Consider the following 23121-nt stretch of genomic DNA (forward strand, 5'->3'; position numbering starts at 1 on the left):
TAACAGTGCGTGATTAGGTTTGTAGCTAAAATCACCCATTTTTAAAATCATGTTGCGTTACCCAACCTTATAGTATAACAGCTAGGAATAAGTTGAATGCTAACGTTAGCATTCACATTTGGAAAGTTCATATCTAGCATTACAGTCAGCTAGTAATATATGCAGTGTTGCCAACTTAACGACTTTGTTGCTATATTTAGCGAGTGTTCAGACCCCTCTAGCGACTCTTTTTCAAAAAAGCGACTAGCGACAAATCTAGCAACTTTTTCTGGTGTTAAATGGAGACTTTTGGAGACTGTCGTGAAAGCATGTATCGTTCTAACTCTTCTCAACGAGCAGTGGATGCTACCTGTGAGTCCCTCCTAGCTGCATTCAGAGCAGGAGGCGTTCATCCCTCAGCATCCAGACTGTTAATGTATCACCATGTACGAAGACACCACTAGCTGATCTGGTCTCTTTATGGTCCATTTAGATCGTTAATGTAGATTTTATACAATAAACATCTTGAAAATGTTGTGGTTGAAAAATGTTATGTTTTACTTTGGCTCCTAAGTGTAGTTATAAACATATTTAGAGTGATTTTTAATCTCTTTTTGTCTCCCCCTCAACGTTACACGTCTCTCCTGCAGCGTCCATTACAATTATGCAAATTAAATGATGACGTCATTTAGCGACTTCTAGCTACTTTTAGGACAGCCAATAACTACTTTCCTCACTGAGGAGTTGGCAACACTGAATACACGCCTTTGCTTTTGTATTGTGCATTTCAAGTTAACGATAATGTCATCTAGAAAGTGGTTGAATGCCAACTTTAGCCGTTGCTTACCATTAGCATACAACAACTAGCTAGTATAGTAGCAGTATATGCTTTCCTCGCAAGTGGTCAAGATATCAAAAGAAGCTACACTCAAGTGCTTAGGTTAGCATTCAACTACTTCCTAGCCCATATTACCATCACCACCTTTCCTATATTGTGTTCATTCCTAGCTATTGATAATTTCAGCTAGAATGTAAAAATATGCTAACTTTAGCTGCTACCAAAATTATTTCAAAACTAGTTAAAAAAACTTTGACTTCTTCTTTTTAGCTTATATTATAGCTTTACCAGTAATTTGGTAAAACCCTTGCACGAGGTAGCTTGAAGCTAAATGTCAGCATGCAGCCACATGCTAGCAAAAAATTAATGTTAGCTATGAATGTATGACTTTTGTATTATATTATGTACATTCCAAGCTCATGGTAGTGTCAGCTAGAAAGATAATGAATGCTAACTCTCGCTGTTGTGTACAGTTAGCATTCAACCACGTACGAAATTGCAAGTCCTATAGGCACAGGGGATTTGACAAGTCCTGACTTCCTAGTGTGAGTGATCTGGAAAACAATTTAAGGTTAAACATCTTTATAAGCCCATTAGCTACCAACAACTTCCACGCTAAGGTTGCTTTAAGATAAGCTTTTTTCCATTGTGGTTATGATAGCTAGAAAGTAGCTGAATGCAAACACTTTTGTTAGCATTAGCTCCTTAGAAATGGTAACGCAAGCTAGGTAGTGGTTGCATGCTAACGTTTAGCTGCTAACCCTAACCCTTTTTAAGCTTTTGATCAATCAGGATGTGGTGAAATGTTTCCTCAGATTCCCACATCTATCCCTGGAACCCAGCAGGACGACATCAAAGCAGCTTTTGAGCTTCCAAACGAGAGCGTGACATCAGAGGAGAAATGGCTGCTGGGTGATTACGGCGAATAGCTTCCACATCCACAAAACAGCTTTGTGAGATGAATTGGTTTTTCAGCACGGATCAATAGTCTGACTTTTGCTCTGTGGCTGAAAACAGTGAGGCCGATCCAGCTTCTGCTTTTTTATCGATCCTGCTCTCAGTGTGGGTTATGGTATTACACACAATACAGCCCGAGCTTTTATAGGAGCAGAGAGCTTCAGGTAAACACAAGGCGAGGTGCAGGTTATTGCCTCTCTCTCTGTGACATACAGCTATATGACTTCAGAACACAATGCTGCTCTTAAACATGGCCATGAACTCAGTATGGCCGTTTAGAAGCAGATGTGTGAAGGTGTGTGAGAAGGCCCTACAGAGGGACAGGGTGTATTTCTGTTTAATGGCGACTGCTTCATGTTCTCTTTGGACAAAGCTTACTTCTTTTTCAACCTGCGGTCCTTCTCAGCCTGAGTCCCCAGCTTGCCCACCCCCATGTCCTGGCCCGCCATGTCTGCGTCCATCATGGTGGCTGAAAGGAGAGGAGGGAAAAACAGGAGGAAAACAATCTGTTATTTATGCTGTATAACACACAATCACATACTTCCTCTGATTACTGAGATCTGACACGGGTACAAAATGTGATAAATATCAAATGCAATTTCATATTATTACAGGATGAGTCAGAACTAATTATATTGTTTGTACTCTGTAAAATAACTCAGAATTATTTCTACAATTATTTAACTTTTTCTTATTTGACAACACATATTAACTTGTGATTGTACCGAGACACTAAAATTAAGTCAAAGTTGTTCTCATCTATTAAAAAGGGGATGATGGAAAGAGTTTCTCTGCTGATTTTACAACTTATTACACATCATTAGCATGATATCATCCTGGTTTTGTTAGTTTTTCTGTTAATTCCGTTGCTTTTTATTTCGTTCTTTGTTTGTTCTTATATTCTCTCATTCATTTTTGTTTATTTGTTCACTTGCTTGCTTGTTTGTTCTTTCGCTCACTCGTTCATGTTCTCGTTTGCTTTATCATTTGTTTGTCGTTTGTTTGCTCACTAGTTCCTTCTTTTTTGTTTGTCCATTCTTTCATTCTATCGTTCACTGTTTGTTCATTTGTTCTCCCATTTGTTCGTTTGCTCATTCCCACCCACGTTTGTTCACTCACTTGTAAGGTTGTTTGTTTGTTCACTCATTCATTCGTTTGTGGTTCATTCATTTGATCTATCTATCTATCTATCTATCTATCTATCTATCTATCTATCTATCTATCTATCTATCTATCTATCTATCTATCTATCTATCTATCTATCTATCTATCCATCCATCCATCCATCCATCCATCCATCCATCCATCCATCCATCCATCCATCCATCCATCCACCAGAACACCCATACATCCCTCCATCAATCCATCTATTCATCCACCAATCCTTCCATTTATTCATCTATCCATCCGTCCATTCATCAATCTAACCACCCATACATCCCTCCATTAATGCATCCATACATCCTCCCACCCATTAAAGCCATTCATCAATCTCTTTATTTCTCCATTTCTCCATTTCTCCATCCATCCATCCATCCATTTCTCCATTTCTCCATCCATCCATCCATCCATCCATCCATCCATCCATCCATCCATCCATCCATCCATCCATCCATCCATCCATCCATCAAAAGTCCCTTCCCTGGGCTTTTATTTTGAAATGTTTTACTTTGGCTTCTGTACCACATGACTGTCCTTCAATCTTATTTAATTCATTAATGGAAAATACAAAAAAAATTAAAAATGCACTAAATACACAAAATTTCACCTTTTTTTCCTTTCAAAAACTGTCTGAGAAGATGATGACTGAAATATCGACTAGAGTCAGAATAAAATGAACACTCAGTGAAATGAGACTTAAAGGAAGACTGACTAAATCTGACTCAAACAACACGAGACACAAAGACTTACTATGATTAAAATCGACCTCAGTTTTCAGGGAATAATGGACACCACTCAACATAAAACCACACATTTGAGTAAACAGATAATTTCTCAGTAAATCTTCAGTCTCTTGATATTCCATATGAAATATTATCACCACCATGACTCACCGTGTGGATCTACCATGACCTGTCTGTGTGCTAGATGTGCCAGTCGGCCTTTCTCCTTCTTTCCAAAGAGCCGTCCGATGGAGGATTTGATTCCCTTCTTCTTGGGCTGTTTGTGGAGGGAGTCCTGGCTGCTGGCTACGCTGCTCAGAGCGCTGGCCTCAGCCTCCAGAGAGGCCACGATCCTGAGACACACACAGAAAACCTCTGTTTAAAGAGGGTGTCAGTAGTCTCAGACACACTTACCACAAGTCTTCTTCTGTTACAGTTATTCAGCGTGAGCAAGAAAACAATTGCATTTAAAGTGAGTTGGGAGTTTGTTCCAGATATGTGGTGCATAATGACTAAACGCTGCTTCACCATGTTTCCTTCTGACTCTGGGGACTGAAAGCAGACCAGTACCTGATGACCTCAGAGGTCCAGATGGTTCATACAGGAGCAGCAGATCAGCAATGTATTTTGGGCCTAAACCATTCAGTGCTTTATAAACCATCAGCAGGAGAAAGTCTATTCTCTGACAGACAGGAAGCCAGTGTAGAGCTCTAAGAACTGGAGTGATGTGGTCTACTTTGTTGGTCCTTGTTAGGACTCGAGCAGCAGCATTCTGTATGAGCTGCAGCCGTCTGATGGACTTTTAAGGGAGTCCTGTAAAGACCCTGTTACAGTAGTCTAGTCTGCTAAAGATAAATGCATGGACCAGTTTTTCTGCATCCAGCTGAGACATAAGTCCTTTAATCCATGATATATTCTGAAGGTGATAGTAGGCTGACTTAATCATCAGCGAGCCAGGCACGTTTAAATCAAATTGGAACATTTCTAAAAGTCAAAATCATCAGACTATGATTATTGCCATTTGAAATAATCAGTTCACATTAAACTTGAACAGCTCAGTCCTCTGTGCAATGCAGCCTTTCTTTAGTTGCACCAATCCATCTACTTTGCCAACCCTCGGCTTGTTTGTGAGGCGGATGAGCTCCAAATTTTAATGAGTTCTTCCTTCGCCAACACTTCACCCTTCCACCAAATTTCATACAAATCTGGCAAGTATTATTCTTTATTTTTATAATCCTGCTGAAGCACAAACAAATTCTAACAGAATCCAGGGCTCACCCACGCAATGCTCAACATACAGTCCACTCAATATTGAACAATCCCCCCCTCACACACCTCTTTTATTCCCTCCTGTTATTGTATTTTCCTGCACAGAATCCTCAAAGTGTTTGCATGCTCCTTACTGCAGATAACTCGGATAATGTGACTCCTGTCTGTGATTTAAGTTTGACAAATCTCCCTTATTATCCCTGTAAGTGCTTAAAATGGAACATTGAAAAACTGTAGGCGGGTAAGAAAAGAACGCTCTCTTGAATGCAGAAATTAAAGTCAATCTTTCACAAGAAAGAATACAACTAAAAAACAGTTAAAGGTAACATATAATGCTCTTTTTCATCAAAATATATTGGTCTAAGAGGTCCCCAAAACATGTCTTAAAAGTTTATTGCTCAAAAAAACACTTTGAAAACAGATTTTGGTCTGCCTGTAAACTCCTCTTTTTCAGCCCTGCTCAGAACAGGCTGTTTTCTGTGTCTGTGCCTTTAAATGAGAATGAGCTCTCTGACCACGCCCCCTCAGGAAGTGGCTATCCCCTCGGCTGTCCAGCACGTTGATCTAATGTTTACATGTTGGCTGAATATACACGGCTGCTCACAGACCCGCGTTACTTCAACCCTCTGAATCTGATCCAGAATCTGATCCTGACGGAGAGGCGCCTGCAGCAGGACCTTTCTGAAGGATTGGTCACAGATTTAGTGTTTCTTGTTGTTTTATTTGTCAGTATGTCGACGTGTGTCTTGGTACACAGCTACGAACATGTAGCTATGTGGCTATCCTAACTAGCGCTAGCACTTATCCATGATAAATAAAAATCATCCACTAGATCTTCAAATCTGCAGACGTGGGGAGTAAAACCGACCTTTGTGTTTATTAATACAGCCTACAACTAGCATGCCTCCCTCCTAAGCTCCTTGTTACCACACGTGTGTGCAGGGAATGAAAAACAGAGGAGGGGTTGAGTTGTATTTTATACAGTCTATGGGCTGAACAAGCTCCGGACTCTGACTTCCTGTTACAGACCGGATGGCGTTGTGACGTATGAAAAACACTGAAATCTGAAACGGCTGGTTTCAGCACACATTTACAGAAAGGTGGAGAAATCAAAACAGGGGCAGAATGGATTCTTTTCATTTTCAGGGGGTTTAGACATGCCAGGGACACATATTTCAGGTAGAGAACCATTAAAATGTTGATTTTGCATGATATGTGACCTTTAATACAGTGGTTGTAGAGGGTGTGTATTGCTGGAAGTTACCCTCGTGCGTCATTGTGCGAGGAGGCTGGCAGTGTGTGTGTCATTCGGACTGTGCGTGGCGTCGCAGGGGGGGAAGTCTCACACTTGATGGTGGCCTTGTCCTCACGGCCGTCCTCATCCACCGCTGCAATCTGAGAGACGAGGGCAGACAACGTGACATTAGACATGACCCTTTGGTGCATGAAACCACCTGTCCGACGGCATTATCACGCCATATTAAGGGGACTTATGGTTTAATGTCAGTGGAAACTTTGCGTACCTTTCTCCTGTGTTTCCTCAGATCACTGGGCTGTAGGGAGAAAAAAAGAGGAAGAGAAATGTCAAAAACATGTCCATAATGGTTCTTTAAAAGCCTCTGGACCAAAGACAAATGTGCACTCTACCCTCTCCTCATAAAGGTACACATCAGTAATCTTCGGGGGTACTTCTGTTGTGTGAAATCCTCCGTGATGGGCACATCTGCAGCATTTGACCCTCGGGTTAATTCGAAGAGAGAGTCTGAAATATTATCCTCTATTCTTGGAGAAACTGAGAGCTGTCCCCTTTGACATCGGTGTTACGTGATGACAGCTGACAGAGCAGCACAGCTCCTGTCACGATTCTCCTGCAGACTGACTTAATGCAGCAAGTCTTCAAATATTTATGCCCTCTCTGGATGTAAAGCTTCACACGCAGGCAGACTGTAAAGGGAGAAACCCTGACAGAGAGGTTGTGCCTGCTTTTATGTCTTCTTATAGTACTGACTTGATGCATTTACAGTTGTGCTTACATGCACGGATGAAGAGAGAGATATTTTAAAGACTGTACGTTCCTCTTCGTGCAAAGTAGTTCAGTCTCTAAAAACAACCTCAAACCATCTGAATTACACAGTCAGATATCATCAGCATATCGTCGGAGTCTCATCAGAGGCTGCTGTGCAATGCAAGGACTGCAAATCTCTGAAGTTTCAAGCTATAAAGACCAAAGAGGCGATGGCAAAACGGGCCCTAAATCTGCCTTAAATCATCTGGAGTGTGGCCAGTCAAGCAGATGTTTTGGCTAACTATTCGCGACGATACCTACCAGCGTCATGACCCCCATGCGCTCCATATCTCGTGCAGGACTCCGAGGATCCAGTTTGGGAGTGGAGTGTCCGCTGGGTGGGGAGGAGGAGGCCAGGGAGGAGGCGGTGGCCGAGGCAGTGATAGAGGCCCCGTGGTGGTGCATTCGAGCCAGGTTGAGCCCCTCCAGGCTGACGCTGGCTACGCGGTTCTCGATCTCCTCCGCCCGTAGCTCTGTGGACTCCTTCTCCTCCTGGATCAGCCTTGTAGAGAGAAGGAGAGATGGAGAGAGGGCAACACGGGAGGTAGAATCAGAAGTTAGTAAAGTTTTGTCATGCTGCAGCTTTGCTTTCACAAAATTAAACTACGTGCTGGGTGTTTGATATTTAGGAAATGTTGGGGGTTTATAAATCTGGTGAAAACTTTTATGAGTGTATGCCTTTGTTTTAGCGTGTACACACATTTCATAGATCTGAACCTTGACCTTCTGTGACCTTGAGTGCCTGAAGCAGATGTGTGAAGATTTTTCCACTTTTCTAGTAAGAGCAGCATTTTTTTTATTCACCAGCGAGCAAACCACTTCATTAACGGACAGAAAATAGACCAGAACAAAGTCTGTATGGAGAGCAAAAGCAGGCGTAAACACATCCTGGTTCCTGTCGGCGGTATTCTGATCATAATCTGATCTCTACAAACAGATATTTACATTTCAGTGCAGTCATTCCACCAGCATCATGTTGCTTTTATTTCAACACACTTGAGACCTGTTAGTCGTGAGTAAACCACAAGAATAGTAGCTTCTTCTATTCCGTCCATGCCGCTGAAGTAAAGGCTGATTTATACTTCTGCGTTGAATCGACGGCGTAACCTACGCCGGGGGTCCGCGTAGCTCCCGTACCTACACCGTGGCCTACGCACGTAGCTGACGTGCACCTCCTCCAAAATGTAACTCCCCGTAGAGCCGACGCGGACCTCAAGCTCTGTGATTGGTCCGCTCGGCGGCTTTGTCTTTACTGCATTTACAACACTTCCGGGATCCCAGACATCGGCCGCACATCGGCCGTGTATTTCATCTCCTCCTCTCTATTCTTCATGTAATCATGTCTGTATGATAAACAGCAACATGTATCAGCTGTAGATTAACATAACACGCTCTGAAACTCTGTGGAAAAGTAAACAGAGATCGTAGCGGGACCGGAAGCAGGCGGCAGGCTATCAGAGAGAGACCGCACTGCCCTCAGGCGTTTCGGCGGAGAATTGCTGCGCGAGACGGACACATCGACGCACAAGTATGTGGGGCTCATGTCCGCGTCAGCCCCTGCTGCGTAGGGGAGACGCAGAAGTATAAATCAGCCTTAAGCCAGAAAGAAGCCTCTGTGTTAAGGGCTATTTACAGTGAAACCGGGACCCACAAGAAACAGATGAACAGGTTCTAAAAGTTTGGAAACACCTTCTCATTCAAGGGTTTGTATTTATTTTAATTATTTGAAACACTATAGATTATTACTGAAGACATCAAAACTATGAAAGAACATATATGGAATTATTGAATGAACAAAAAAGTGTTAAACAAAGCAGAATATGTTTTATATTTTAGATTCTGTAAAGTAGCCCCCTTTTTCCTTCATGGCAGCTTTGCACACTCTTGGTATTCTCTCAGTCTGCTTCATGAAGTGGTCTCCTGGAATGGTTTCTCTCAGTCCGCTTCATGAAGTGGTCTCCTTGAATGGTTTCTAATTATCATGAACCTTGTCAAGAGTTCATTTGTAGAATGACTTGCCTTCTTAATGTGTTTGAGACCATCAGTTGTGTTGTTCAGAGGTAGGGTTAGCACACAATGGAGAGCCCTATTTGACGACTGTTGTAATCCAGATTATGGCAAAACTAGATTATTTCATAGTTTATAGAAATAATTGGAATAAATAAAAACATTGAATGAGAAGGTGTGTCCAAACTTTTGACTGGTAGTGTATGTATTGATGGGGTTTATGTTGTAAACATATCTGGAGAGTCAGATTTCACTCTGCACAGTCGCTTGGAGCATCAATAGTCTGTAGTCGCCATACAATGTTGGTAACATTGATTTAACCTACACTCTTCTGATTTGCAGGACAGCATGGTTTCAGTTTCACTGCTGCAGAGTTCAGGCGTATCACTCTGGGTCTTCTGAAGAGGATTTCTGGAGACCCGCCGAACAAATCCCACGAAACACCTCCGGTATGAGGCTAACTCTCTAATTAAAAGCCTCAATGGGGAGATTAAAATGCTAAAAGTCAGGTCATTAGTTACAACACACCCAGGGTTTCACTTTGTAATTAACCCAGAGCTCGACTCCTTGAATTCATGATCACTATCTGAGGTTTTTCTGAAGAGGAGTGCAGCTCTGCGTCTGTCGGCGGGGATATAAATTAGAAGAGAGAGCAAAAGGCGCATTAAGAGCTCTTCAAATAAAGAAGCGAGTAAAGTTGAGCCTGGGGTTATGAAGAGTTATCAGCACCAGATTATTACTGTGTTAACAAGATGATCAGATTTCAAGAAGCAGCATGTGCAGACTGGAGGAGTGTTTGTTGTAGACAGAGGGAGCTGCTTGCAGAGAGGATTGGGATTCTGCAAGGACACTGAGTCAGCATGTTGGAGTCGTTTCTTTATGCACACTGAGGATACATGAGGGAGTCTTCATTAGAGCAGAAGGACAAAGAGGCTCAGTTTACCTTGGCTTAATATTAAAAAGTTACCACAAGTATCTGCTGCTGAAGTAGAATTGATTAGCAACACAAAAAGTGGATCAATACGTCTGGAAATCGTGCCCTTTAATATCGAATCAGTCCTCCGGTGTGTGTTTGTGGCGTACCGGATCTCCTTGTTGATGGCGTCCAGCTGCTCTTGAAGCATCATGGCCAGAGTTTGTGCGTCAGAGTGGCCGCCGGGCGACAGCAGGTCCATGGAGCTGAACAGCGTTTCCCTGTCGTCGTCGTCGATGTCCGACATCTCTGTGTCGCTTTCGAAGTGGTGACCTCCAAGAACCCCCAGCTGCTGAGAACGCCATTCATGCTCGCCTAAAGATTTGGCCTGGAACACAGCCGAGAAGAAAAGAGGACGAGAGATGTTTGAAAACAGAAACTTTGGAAACTGAAGTCATGCTCTTTGACTTCTTGGAGGCTCACCTTTGGTTCTCGCAGACCTACCCGTCCCCTCCTCGGTCGCCGGATGACTTTAGCTGAGCGGTAATGGTCCGACTGGGTTTCAGCCAGAGATCCCAACGAGAACCTGAGCTCGGTTGACGTGTCCAGATGAGACCTGAGGATATTACATCAGTTATACCTCATCTCCAGTAACATAGAGCGTGCTTAAAATAAAACACCCTCTGGAGTCTGTTCTCGTAAAAGCAACACAATGTTCACCGCTCACAGTAAACAGACAGTAAACAATCAAATCTGCTGTTTGGGTACCTAACGCGTGTCTAATAGTCACTTCTTGAAGGATCACAGCACGTTAAACACGCCTCTATGGCTGCAAATGGTTTGTCTATGGAGGAGATTAAAGCTGCTACTGTCAACTCATCAGTGCTGTAATATTAGAGCTCCATGCAGCGAGGAAGAGGAGCCAGAAATCATCCCAGAATAGACGCAGAGAGTTCAGTGATACCAGCGTTTCTAACAATAGTGCAGAGAGAGATGAAAGATGAAATTACAATCCTGCTACTGGAGGAGAATAATGTGTATTCCTGCGTTTTATCTGCCTCCCATTCAATAGAAGAAATCTTCATTCTACTTTTTTAAATCTCTAACATCTAACTCTGTTTTAAAACCTGTGTTTCATCTTCAAGCATCACTGCCTTCTTCTGGAGAACACTGCCTGACTGTGAAGTTCTTTGAGTGTGGCTAACATTTGAACACGGACCCATCTTGGTAAAATACAATTGCTTAATTATCTGTGTGCTCCAGAAGTCCACTGAACTGGATCTAACTTCTGTTTGGACTCATTTTAAGAAGCATCAGACAGAACTTCTCTTTCCTCTCTGTGTAACTAAACTTTACTCTCTTTGTGGATTTAATCTAATGTTCAGTATCATGGAGCAATGTAAGGTAAGCAACTATATTTAAGTCTGCTGTACCTGTCAGGGTCTGGATGTCACTACATTTTGAAGTGGTGCATTTTCAGGAGAGTGATACCCTGTATTTTAAGAGTTTAAATGGTGCCTTCCCTTCAACTGAAAACACAGAAGCCGAAGCATGATGGATGAATTTAAAGCTCCTGTGAGGGTGCGCCCCATGTACAGAGGCTATAGTCCTTGTCGACACCCAGCATCAACCCTTTGCTGCATGTAAACCCCCTGCTCTTTACTCCCCAAATTTCCTGTCCCTCTTCAACTGTCTTCAACACAGAATATGACTTTAAAGCTACTGTGAGGATTTTTCTGTCTGTGTTGATTTTGGCGCCCCCTCTGGACAAAGTGATTCCTCTGATTTCTTATGCTGATTCCGTCTGGAACAAAAATCAGCTTAAATAGTCAAACAAATCAGAGACTGTGAATCTTATTTGGGAAAAAAAAAAAAAAGACTTGCTGTAAATCTCATCTGACACCTCCCAGCGATCACAGGAAGCAAAAATTTGAATTTAGGAATTTTGCATCTTGTTGATAATGATTGCCTTTGAAGTTTATTAACGGCAGGGCTCAAACTTGCAGCCAGTTTGGTCTCATTTGCTCCAGAAATGTCATCTGTGCATCCTCAAAATATATAAAATAGTATTTATGCAGATGCAAATAAATGTGGTGCAAACTTTTCACATCTCTCTATAAAATGTTCATAAAAACTGGGACCTGCTGTTGATTAGTTATGCACGATTCTTCCTGCATGTTAAAATACAAGGCAGCTGCCTCAGCCCCATTTCTTTATAATTGTTCTGAAATTTTCCAACAAGGTATTTTTGTACAGTCATTTCTTTTAGTTTTTTTGCAAGGTGCTCAAAAAAGTGTGCAGTGGTTTTATTTGAGTTACAACACACCTTAAAAATGAAAAAGGATTGCTTTGTTTACAAAGAAATATAAGAGAAAAAATATATTGCAACTGTCCATATCTGAGAATTTTAATAAAATAATAGTTATTTAAATTTTGAGTTCAATCCAGTTTTCTTAAAAAGCATTAAAGAATCGTGGATTCATGGGTTGAGTGTATCGTTACATCCCTATTGATAAGTATTAGGAGTTGTAAATCTCCCCTGTAGTTGTATCGTACATGAACAGACAACTTAACATCCCAAAGATTGGCAGGTTTTGGCCAATTTCACAAATTAAAAGCCCAGTGATTTTCAAGACCTGGTCAAACCTTCAAACATCTCCACACACACACACACACACACACACACACACACACACACACACACACACACACACACACACACACTCTACGTACCGTGACAGCGTCGGCTCGGTGAGGGAGCCTGCCCTCAATCTGAACTGGTCCAGCTCTGACCTCAGTTTGTCAATCTCCTCCGCCAGATGTGACTGCAAACAATTCAACAAGATGACATTATAGGACATATCAATATATTAAACAGAAGTCATATGGAGCATTCATATCAAATATCTGTAACCTACTTTTTCATGGATGGAGTCCTCGTACTGTTTCCTGTAGCTTTCAGAGTCTTGGATGAGTAAATTCTGCAAAGAAGAAGAGATAAGAGGTGAAACACTCCGTCTCCTCCTGACCTTCACTGGACAGCACTTTAATAAACAAGTCTCCATCTTTCACCTTTTCTTCTAGGGCTGACATCCTCTCCTTCAGGTGGAGCTGGAGTCTCTCGTTGGACTCTGTGAGGAGTCTGTCCACTGTGTCTGACAGACGCTTGTTGTGCTCTTCATTCATCTTTTCTCTCTGTCGGGCCTGGAAGGATTCAAAACGCAGAGCTGAAGCGTTTAATTGAGGTATCACAGGATAAAAAAGAAGCTGCAAATACATCTGGATTTTATTAATACGTCCAGATTTATACAGGGGTATAAGGTGGTATTAGGGGTGGGAATTGAAAACCGGATCCGACTTTGAACCGGTTCCAATTGATCCATTCCATCGTCATGTCACGGTCATGGTCACAGTGTGTTGCATTACGTCACACACTCTGCGACGCAGAACTCCTTCAACCACGAGGAAACATGGAGAGGAAAAGTGTTTTTCCTCTCCAAATTCAAAGTGTTTTCCTCCAGGCACTAGGGGCCACGCCCGGACTCACGCGGCCGAAAATGAGGAACCGAGAGCAAGTAAAATACCTCAGGGATGACCCTGGAGGAAAAGCGTTTTTCATCTCTAAATTCAAAGTACTTTCCTTCAGGCTCCAGGGGCCACGTCCGGACTCAAGCGGCCGAAAATTAGACACAGAGAGCGGGTAAAATACCTCCACTATTACCCCTGGAGGAAAAGCATTTTTCCTCTCCAAATTCAAAGTATTTTCCTCCAGGCTCCAGGGGCCACGTCCGGACTCATGCGGCCGAAAATGAAGCACTGAGAGCGGGTAAAATACCTCTGCGATGACCCCTGGAGGAAAGGCATTTTTCCGCTCTAAATTTTAAGTATTTTGATCCAGGCTCGAGGGGCCACGTCAGGACTAACACAGTCGAAAATGAGGCACTGAGAGTGGGTAAAATACCTCTGCGATGATCCCCGGAGGAAAAGTGTTTTTCCTCTCCAAATTCAAAGTATTTTCCTCCAGGCTCCAGGGGCCACATCCGGACTCATGCGGCCGAAAATGAGGAACCGAGAGCGGGTAAAATACCTCTGCAGTGACCCTGGAGGAAAAGCGTTTTTCCCCTCCAAATTCAAAGTATTTTCCTCCAGGCTCCAGGGGCCACGTCCGGACTCAAGCGGCCGGAAATGAGGAACCGAGAGCGGGTAAAATACCACCATGATGTCCCCGGAGGAAAAGAGTTTTTCCTCTTTAAATTCAAAGGATTTTCCCCCAGGCTCGAGGGACCACGTCCGGACTCACGGGGCCGAGAATGAGGTTAACCTATTGTTCAGTATGTTCAAGTTGAATATTTTCATGTTCAGTCTTGTGCAGACATCATTTTGGAAAAAATAAAATGGTTCCTCTTGGTGCAGAAGACTGTATAGAACTACTTTTGTCCCCTCAAAAAATACTCAGGAATTGTTAGGAGAATTGATAAGGAATTGGATTGATAAGCAGAATCGACAATGGCATTGACATTGATGAAATCTTATCAATTCCCACCCCTAGGTGGTATGTACTCTATCATACTTTACATACACTATTTACAACCCAGGCTTCAAATCAGGTTTCTTTCCTGTGATTTATGTTCTTAATCATCCCTCCAAACTGAGAAACCACCTCTGTGAACCCTCAGTCACAATTAAACCTTCACTCGGTTTACTTTCCGCTCTCCGTCTAGTGTTTTGGATGTGATCTAAAATAAGACATGGATTAATGCATCACTTGTGAGTATTTTACAAACCATCTATCAGCAGAATGTGTGAAACATTGATTTGGCCATGTGTCATCGGTGATAAATCATTCAATCAATGTGTCATCAGTCAGTGTCGCCTGAAGCTGTCAGTCTCCCGCAGGAGTCTGTGCCTGCTTCACGCCGGCGTCTGGCACGCCGCCTCCTCCGTCGTGACTCACCCGCAGCAGCTCCTGGTTCTTCTCCTCCAGCTGGCACTCCAAGTGCCTCATTCGCTCCTCGATGCTCCCATGACGCTCCTCCGCCTACAGTCGGATCACAGAGAAGACAAAGACAAAGAGGGCACGATGATCTGCTGCTGATCTGCGTGACAGCTGATGGAGAAAGCAGAGGCAACCACACAAGCCAAAGCCTCTACCCCGAACTCAAAGATGGAGATCTACAGAGAGCTGTTTGGTTTAAAGAAGGGGAAGAGAGAGAGGGAGGCCACCAAAGGACAGAACAGGTGCTTTTCATTACGCTAGTTTGTGCTTTAAGGCTTCCTCTCTCCTCCACAGAAATCACTTAATCTTTGATCTATTGAACACCTTGGAGCACTTTAAGGAGACAGGAGGCAAGGAGAGAGGAGACTGCAAGAGGAGCTAAAACTGAGGAAACAATGGTGTATGATATCCCAACCAAGAGATTGTAACATCCATTCATCTGTCCATTTGTCCATTTATCTATCAGTCTATCCATCCATCTATCAACCATCAAGCTACTCGTCCATCTAACCATCCATCCAATCGTCAATCCATCCCTCCATGTGTCCATCCATTCATCCATCCGTAATCTATCCCTGTCCATCCATCGATCTGTCCATCAGTACATTTGTTCATCCATTCGTCCAACCAACCAACAATCCATCATCCATCTGTTTATCCATCCATCCATCCATCCATCCATCCATCCATCCATCCATCCATCCATCCATCCATCCATCCATCCGTCAATTCCTCTGTCCATCCATCCACTGATCATCCATCCATCAATTCCTCTGCCCATCCATCAATCCATTCATCTAATTATCCATCCATCTCTCCATCCATTCATCTGTCCATCCATCAATCCATGTTTTAACATATCTATCCATCCATCCATCCATCCATCCATCCATCCATCCATCCATCCATCCATCCATCCATCCATCCATCCATCCATCCATCAATCAATCAATCAATCAATCCCTCCTTTAACTCATCAACCCATCCATCCATCCATCCATCCATCCATCCATCCATCCATCCATCCATCCATCCATCCATCCATCCATCCATCAATCAATCCATCCTTTAACTCATCAACCCATCCATCCATCCATCCATCCATCCATCCATCCATCCATCCATCCATCCATCCATCAATCCATCCTTTAACTCATCAACCCATCCATCCATCCATCCATCCATCCATCCATCCATCCATCCATCCATCAATCCATCCTTTAACTCATCAACCCATCCATCCATCCATCCATCCATCCATCCATCCATCCATCCATCCATCCATCCATCCATCTATTCATCCATCCATCCATCTCTCCATCCATCCATCCATCCATCCATCCATCCATCCATCCATCCATCCATCCATCCATCCATCCATCCATCCATCCCTCCCTCCCTCCATCCATCCATCCATCCATCAATCCATCCATCCATCCATCTATTCATCCATCCATCCATCCATCCATCCATCCATCCATCCATCCATCCATCTATTCATCCATCTCTCCATCCATCCATCCATCCATCCATCCATTCATCCATCCGTCCATCCATCCATCCATCATCCATCCATTTATCCATCCAATTACACATCCACCCATTCATCCATTCATCCATCCATCATCCATCCATCAATTCTTCCATCCATTCATCTATCATCTGTTCATCAATCCATCCAATTACACATCCATCTTTGAACATATAGTTATATAGTGAAATATCTTTTAACAGAGTGGTTCCCTTAACATTCATCTTTATAGGTTTTACAGTCTTAGTGTTTTTATCTCCTGCAGCCTCCTTCTCTGTTTGGAGACACATTGAGGAAAAGCTAGAGTCATGAAAAGCACCAATAATGAAAGAGGACGAGAAATCCTCCAGCACTGCTGAGTTTGAGCTCCAGCCAGAAATGCCATGCAGCCGTCCCAAAGTTTGAGAGCAGAGTCCTGGAAAGCTGAATAAGCTCTCCACCAAACACTGACGGAGGGAATGAACCTGCTCTCTACTGAAGTTAGCAGCAGCTGTGACGCCCTGTGAGGCTACCTTCCTAAGAATGGAGCTCATGTCTTCAAGTTTAGCTTCCATAACAAAGTGATAATCCTCGGGGGAGGAGGAAGAGCAGCTGCAGTCAGACTACGTGGCCAAGGAAGAGGAGAGGGACACGTTGAGACGTCATGACAACAAGGAAAGACGAGGACATCAGTGAGAGATGTCTGAGTGTGTCCGTACCTTTGTGAGGGCTGCTATCCTCTGAGCCAGTTCAGCTTCCACCTCCGGCAGAGTTTCGGCCTTCCTCATGGTCTGCTGCAGCTTCTGCTCGGCCAGCTCCAGCCTCTCCTGTAGCTGCCTGTTCTTCTCCTCCATCTGCAAAACAAACAACAACATGGTGGTCATTTCACAGACTTAGATATGACAACTCAAAACAATTATAACCTCGGTTAAATGTGAAGGAAATTGAGCACCTAAAGTCTCTAAAAATAGTATGGGAGGTTGAGCCTTCTGCTATAAGGCACCTCTCCTTTGAAATCATCCACCAGTCAGAGTCCAGGAGGCAGACACCCTCTCTGTTTTTAAGAGTAGGCTTCAAACTTTCCTTTTTGATAAAGCTTATAGTTAGAGCTGACTTAGGCTTGGACCAGCTTTTAGTTATGCTGCTATAGGCTTAGACTGCTACAGGCATAGACAACTATAGGCTTAGAGTTCTACATGCTTAGACAACTATAGGCTTAGACTGCTACAGGCTTAGACAACTATAGGCTGAGACTGCTACAGGCTTGGACAACTGTAGGCTTAGACTTCTACAGGCTTAGACAACTATAGGCTTAGACTGCTACAGGCTTAGACAGCTATAGGCTGAGACTGCTACAGCTTTAGACACGTATATGCTTAGACTACTACAGGCTTAGACAACTATAGGCTTCGACAACTATAGGCTTAGACTGCTACAGGCTTGGACAACTGTAGGCTTAGACTGCTACAGGCTTAGACAACTATAGGCTTAGACTGCTACAGGCTTGGACAACTGTAGGCTTAGACTGCTACAGGCTTAGACAACTATAGGCTTAGACTGCTACAGGCTTGGACAACTGTAGGCTTAGACTTCTACAGGCTTAGACAACTATAGGCTGAGACTGCTACAGGCTTAGACTGCTACAGGCTTAGACAACTATAGGCTTAGACTGCTAAAGGCTTAGACAATTATAGGCTTAGACTGCTACAGGCTTAGACAACTATAGGCTTAGACTGCTAAAGGCTTAGACAATTATAGGCTTAGACTGCTACAGGCTTAGACAACTATAGGCTTAGACTTCTAACGGCTTAGACAACTATAGGCTGAGACTGCTACAGGCTTAGACAACTATAGGCTTAGACTGCCTGGAGATCTGACACACAGGGATCCTATCTCTCTCTTCTGTCTGCCTATCACTTACTTCCCACTTACTCTTCCTGTCCCATTAAAGTTACCAACCATAGACCTTTCTGGAGTCCCTGAGCTCCCTTGTCTCGTAGGTTTACTCTGGATCTCTGCCTTAGACGTGCCAGACTCCAGCTGCTACAACTACTACTATCCGTCTCACCACTATCATCTCTCTCTCTCTCTCTCTCTCTCTCTCTCTCTCTCTCTCTCTCTTCATCTCCCTCTATCCCTCTCTCCAACACGGTAGGTCTCAGCAGATGTGTCTAACATGAGTCTGGTCCTGCTGGAGGTTTCTGCATGTTAAAGGAAGTTTGTCCTTGCCACTGTAACTTGCTAAATGCTGCAAAGTGCTCTGCTCATGGTGGATTAAGATGAGATCAGACTGAGTCCTGTCTGTAAGATGGGACTGGATCTGATCCTGTCTTGATGTTGGGTCTTTGTTAATAATAGAACATAGAGTACGTCTAGACCTGCAAATAAACTGGAGCAAGGTAAAAACAGTTGTGATAAAACTCAAGTACCACAGTTGTTAGTGTTCAAGATGCATGCTAATACCTTTTTGGAAACTTAAGAGTGATAAACTCTTCTATTTAAGACAACAATGGACCAGCTGAGGTGGGGGTGCATGAGTTTTTGAGGGTCCGTACTTCACAGCAGTCACTTATGGTATCAGAAAGAGCTCCACCGCTGCACAGAAACCATCACACAAACCTGTTTCCCTCTGAGAGACCCCAAAACAGACTGCGTCACAAACGCAGGTGTCACTTATATTCCAGGTTTTACGGTAAGTGAAGTCATTACAAAGCCCTCATTCCTAGAAACACCTGCTTTTCTTGGCATCATTTAAGAAGTATTTGCTCTTTGTCTTTGCATATCAATGAAACAACACTTCTGTGAGAGTGACTCTCTCCCTCCTCATCACGGCCTGGTAGAAAATAGAACCACAGATATCCGTCTTTAGTGGAACTTGGAGCAGCCTCTGAAAGCTCTGGCAGAGCGCGTCCGCCCTCCTCTAAATAACAGCATCAGAGTCAGAATAGCAGCGGCTCTCTGCGCCCGCCAAGAGTGACAGTGCAACTTTTAGTCGGAGCAGACCGGTAATTGCTCCGATTAGGCATTCAGATACAGTGCTTGAGTTTATGAAGGAGGAAATGAATCCCAGCATTTAGTTAGGCTGCCACAAAGTGACTAACATACAGTATATCTCTGTTGCGTGCTAAGACTCTCCTCTCTACCTTCTTCGGGCTCTGATCTGTTTAAGACTCTTATTTTTGGGGCTGCCTTTGCCATCAGCGACAGATGCTCTGCTCCCCATAGTATCGGGCCTGGCAGCTCAATATGCAATAAATAGACCCGAGTGGGCCAAGGCTAGGAAGTGTCAGGGATATTTTCTGTCCTATCGGGGAAGCATGCAAGTTTGTTTTTGTTTTTGCTATCCTTCTTTTTTGGCCTTTTTGCTCCAGTTTCATGGGAAAGGCAGCAGACCTCTCATCTCACGGCTGAGCCTACATCCTCATCCTAAAACAGCAGGAACAAGGTCCCAGGATATAGGAAAGTACACTTATGACAGCACACAGGAAGTGAAGAGGTGTGTTCAAGGCTTCAGGAGTTATTTCTGCACGCTCTGAGATGGTTTCTGGAAACACTTGGTTATGAAGTGGTCTTGCAGTCCCTTGGATGAGGCGCTTACAGTTAGTTGTGTGCATGCTATGAGTGAAAACTGGATACAGGAATCAAACACTGTTACATGGGACTTTCACCAGATCCGCTGCGGTCCAGCTCCGTGCTCTCTGGTCTGTCAACACCCACCGGTTGCATTTTCAGAACGCAGCACAGAGCAGGACCGCCAGACAGCTGGAGTCATGTGACCGAGGTTTTCCTGAATCAAGGATTCTCCTCCTCCTCTCCTCATCCATGTTGTCTCTCTGAATACCTCTGACCTGTTGACTCCAGGTCTGGCTCCGCTCATCATGACGGTTTGTTGTTGTAGTTAAGTGAAATACTACAATACGATCTGGTGATAACACAGAGTGTTTTATTCTGAAAATTAACCAGATCTTACTTCCTGTCCAGGTCCATCTGCTCTGTTGAGATTGATGCGTCGTGCTCAAGCATCTAGAAGTCTTGTGTATCTGATCCCGAGGGCTCCGACCTGCCGGATCAGATACACAGACGGAACGCAACGGAGTGGATCCAGTGGAAGTTAAGACATTGACTAGAATAGAAACCAGATCAGATCAGGTCCTGTGATGGATCAGAGACAGACTGGACACGGATCTGTTGGAATTTGGCTGTTATGGGTTGAAATATGCTCACCCCAGAATTCTTGCAAACCTTCTTGAGAGAGAAAGGAAATGTGGGGAGTAGAGATGCAGCAAATGGTCGAGGCCAGGATTCGAACCTGCAACCACTGGGACAAGGACTAAAGCCTCTGTATATGGGGCCTGCACTTAGACCACTAGGCCAATGGCGCCCCATTCTTGCAGACCAAGGAGAATATATAAATATGCAGCTAAAGCTAGCATACTGTAAAACACAACGCTTTCTGCCACAACAGTTACCGTAAATCTGGGATAAAGGAGGCATGACTTGGACCTGAAATAAGATGCCGTCTGTTTTTGGAGGAGGGGACTCTCAGAGGGAATAAAGTCCTTCTGTTGTTTGCAGCAATGTGCTGCCTCTGTGCAGATGTGTAGCTCTTGCTAGTACCACAACCCTCACATACAGTTACTTCTTGCTTCTAGCTGTAAAGTGGGGATTTTTTAGTATTTGTGCATAAAAAGAAAACATCAAGTAGCTCTAGAAGTGACTTTCTGTGACCTGAAGCTAACCTACCCCAGGCTACAGCCTCGTATATCTCCCATTCATACATGAGTGTGATGATATTTTGACCACTCTGCAAAGACTGAATAAGAGTGAATCCAAAAAAGTCAAATTACTTCTAAAACACAGTCCCTGCATGGCTTCCTGTCAGCTCTCTTCTCAGTAGAGTTCAGGGTTGTTTGTGTGTCTCATGGTGTGAGCGCCCATGTTTACTTCAGCTAAAATTAGTCTGACTCTCTCTCTCTCTCTCTCTCTCTCTCCCTCCAGAGCTCAGCTGGTGTTTAAGCCTGCGCTCGGGAGAGTGTCACTCAATCCTCTCAGAGCAGGACATTTCTGTAATTGGCTGCAGAGAATCACAAGAAGATGAAGAGTAGAATAGAACTCTGCTGTTGTTGGATCATACTTTGGGTCGAGTGCGTCTCCTAAAAGTTAACAGAGAAGTGAAAAGCTTTCTAAACTCTCCTCAGAAGTCATTTCCTCTGACGTTATCGGACACGATGTCGAGAGGTCGGGGACCTGTTCACTGACGGGAACTTTCTGTCTCATTACACCAGCTGCAGGAACGTTCAACTCTTTGAGAATCAAGTTTATGCCGTTGAAAATTTGCATTAGACCCACATTAGACTAACAGCTGAAGAGCTTTTGAATGTTGCCTCATGAAAGATTTCAACTCAATCGACTTTGATCGTCATTTTGACTTTTTTAACATTTAAAAACTCTTATTTTGTTGCATTAGAAGAAAAGTTTCAGCCTGTATCTTTTTTTCTGTCTTTAAATTATGAATTAATTAACTGCATTTTCCCTTTTAATTCAAATCCTTTAGTGCATTTTGTCTTTAAATTAAGATTCACTGTATGTGTTTTCAATTGGAAGAAACTGCAGACATATTTATTGAAACATTGGTATTTACTGAGAGTTAGAACACATGTATTTGTACCTGAAACAGGCTTAAATGTCATAGTTTAGATGGTGCATTTATTCAGTAACCTTGCAAACCAGATAGATGGGTCAGATTTCCGTCTGTCATTCAATGGATCCATCTTGCAAAGCTTCAAGCTGATACGCTTGTTCCTACTCAAAGAATGAACGGACCAATCAGAGTCATTTAAGGAGAAAGAGGCGGTAGCTACAGAACCTGCGAGCCTGTAAATGATGGCAGCTTGTAAAGAGATTAGCGTGGGTTCAGCTTTAATGTCAGTTTCATCAGAACTGGACGACTTTCATTTATCAGAAGAAGATCAAAGACCTTTAATGCACACATTTTCTTTACATTAACATCAAGAATTATGCACTAAAGTGCCAATGGCTGCCTATCAAGGCCGTACTATCTATTTTACTTCTCGTGCATGCTTCCTATGTTGTATGTTTTGTTGCTCTGGTTAGTGAAACAGACAGAATGTTCGTCCAATCATCCTCTGAGTTTTACTTTGAAAGCTTCTGCCTTTCCCAAACTCTTGTTGCCCTTATGGATGTAAATGCTGTGGATGTGTGGAACAGTCTATCTGGTGTGTCAGGTCTTGTGTTTTCTCCTTTTTCTTGCTCTTAAAGTTGTGCTTCAACATTTTCCAGCAACTACTTTAAAACAGTTCTTTAATGCTATTGCTGTCATGCTCCTCATCATGGCAGCCCTCCCCTCTCCCTCTTTGTGTGTGTTTTGTCATTTGCCTGTCTGTTACTCCTCCTCCTGTGTCTCTTCCCCTTGTTTGTTTCTTGTGGGTGAATGTGGGTGGGGTTTTCAAACCAGGTGAAGCCATTCACTAATCAACCCTCTACTATAAAGCCTCTGGATTTCCTCCTGCTCATCGCCAGATTGTACTTCAGTTTTCAGTGGTATTCTGAGTCCGTGGCTCCTCAGCATTTAACTTTTGCTTGTCTTTGTGTGTGTTTAGCTGACGTCCTTGTGTGTTTCCGTCTTGCTGTAGAGATTGCCGTGCATGCTTCCTGCTCTCGTGCTGATCGCTTCCCTGTCTGCT

The 23121-nt window shown here is 43.4% G+C and overlaps 1 protein-coding gene across 3 annotated transcripts in view; it reads right to left on the reverse strand.

The window, feature by feature from the left end:
• Nucleotides 1-23121, reverse strand: part of ppfia2 (PTPRF interacting protein alpha 2) — a 291948-nt gene that overhangs the window by 29251 nt on the left and 239576 nt on the right. For all 3 annotated transcript variants that reach the window (XM_034673355.1, XM_034673353.1, XM_034673354.1), the window contains exons 9-20: nucleotides 17137-17271; nucleotides 14866-14949; nucleotides 12984-13115; nucleotides 12830-12892; nucleotides 12645-12736; nucleotides 10395-10527; nucleotides 10082-10299; nucleotides 7253-7493; nucleotides 6450-6479; nucleotides 6191-6321; nucleotides 3829-4010; nucleotides 2153-2243 (exon numbers count right to left, since the gene is read on the reverse strand). In XM_034673355.1, the coding sequence (XP_034529246.1) occupies nucleotides 2153-2243; nucleotides 3829-4010; nucleotides 6191-6321; nucleotides 6450-6479; nucleotides 7253-7493; nucleotides 10082-10299; nucleotides 10395-10527; nucleotides 12645-12736; nucleotides 12830-12892; nucleotides 12984-13115; nucleotides 14866-14949; nucleotides 17137-17271 (1532 nt within the window). The remainder of the gene's footprint in view (nucleotides 1-2152; nucleotides 2244-3828; nucleotides 4011-6190; nucleotides 6322-6449; nucleotides 6480-7252; nucleotides 7494-10081; nucleotides 10300-10394; nucleotides 10528-12644; nucleotides 12737-12829; nucleotides 12893-12983; nucleotides 13116-14865; nucleotides 14950-17136; nucleotides 17272-23121) is intronic.

This window comes from Notolabrus celidotus, chromosome 21, assembly GCF_009762535.1.
Source record: "Notolabrus celidotus isolate fNotCel1 chromosome 21, fNotCel1.pri, whole genome shotgun sequence".
Taxonomy (NCBI): Eukaryota; Metazoa; Chordata; class Actinopteri; order Labriformes; family Labridae; genus Notolabrus; species Notolabrus celidotus.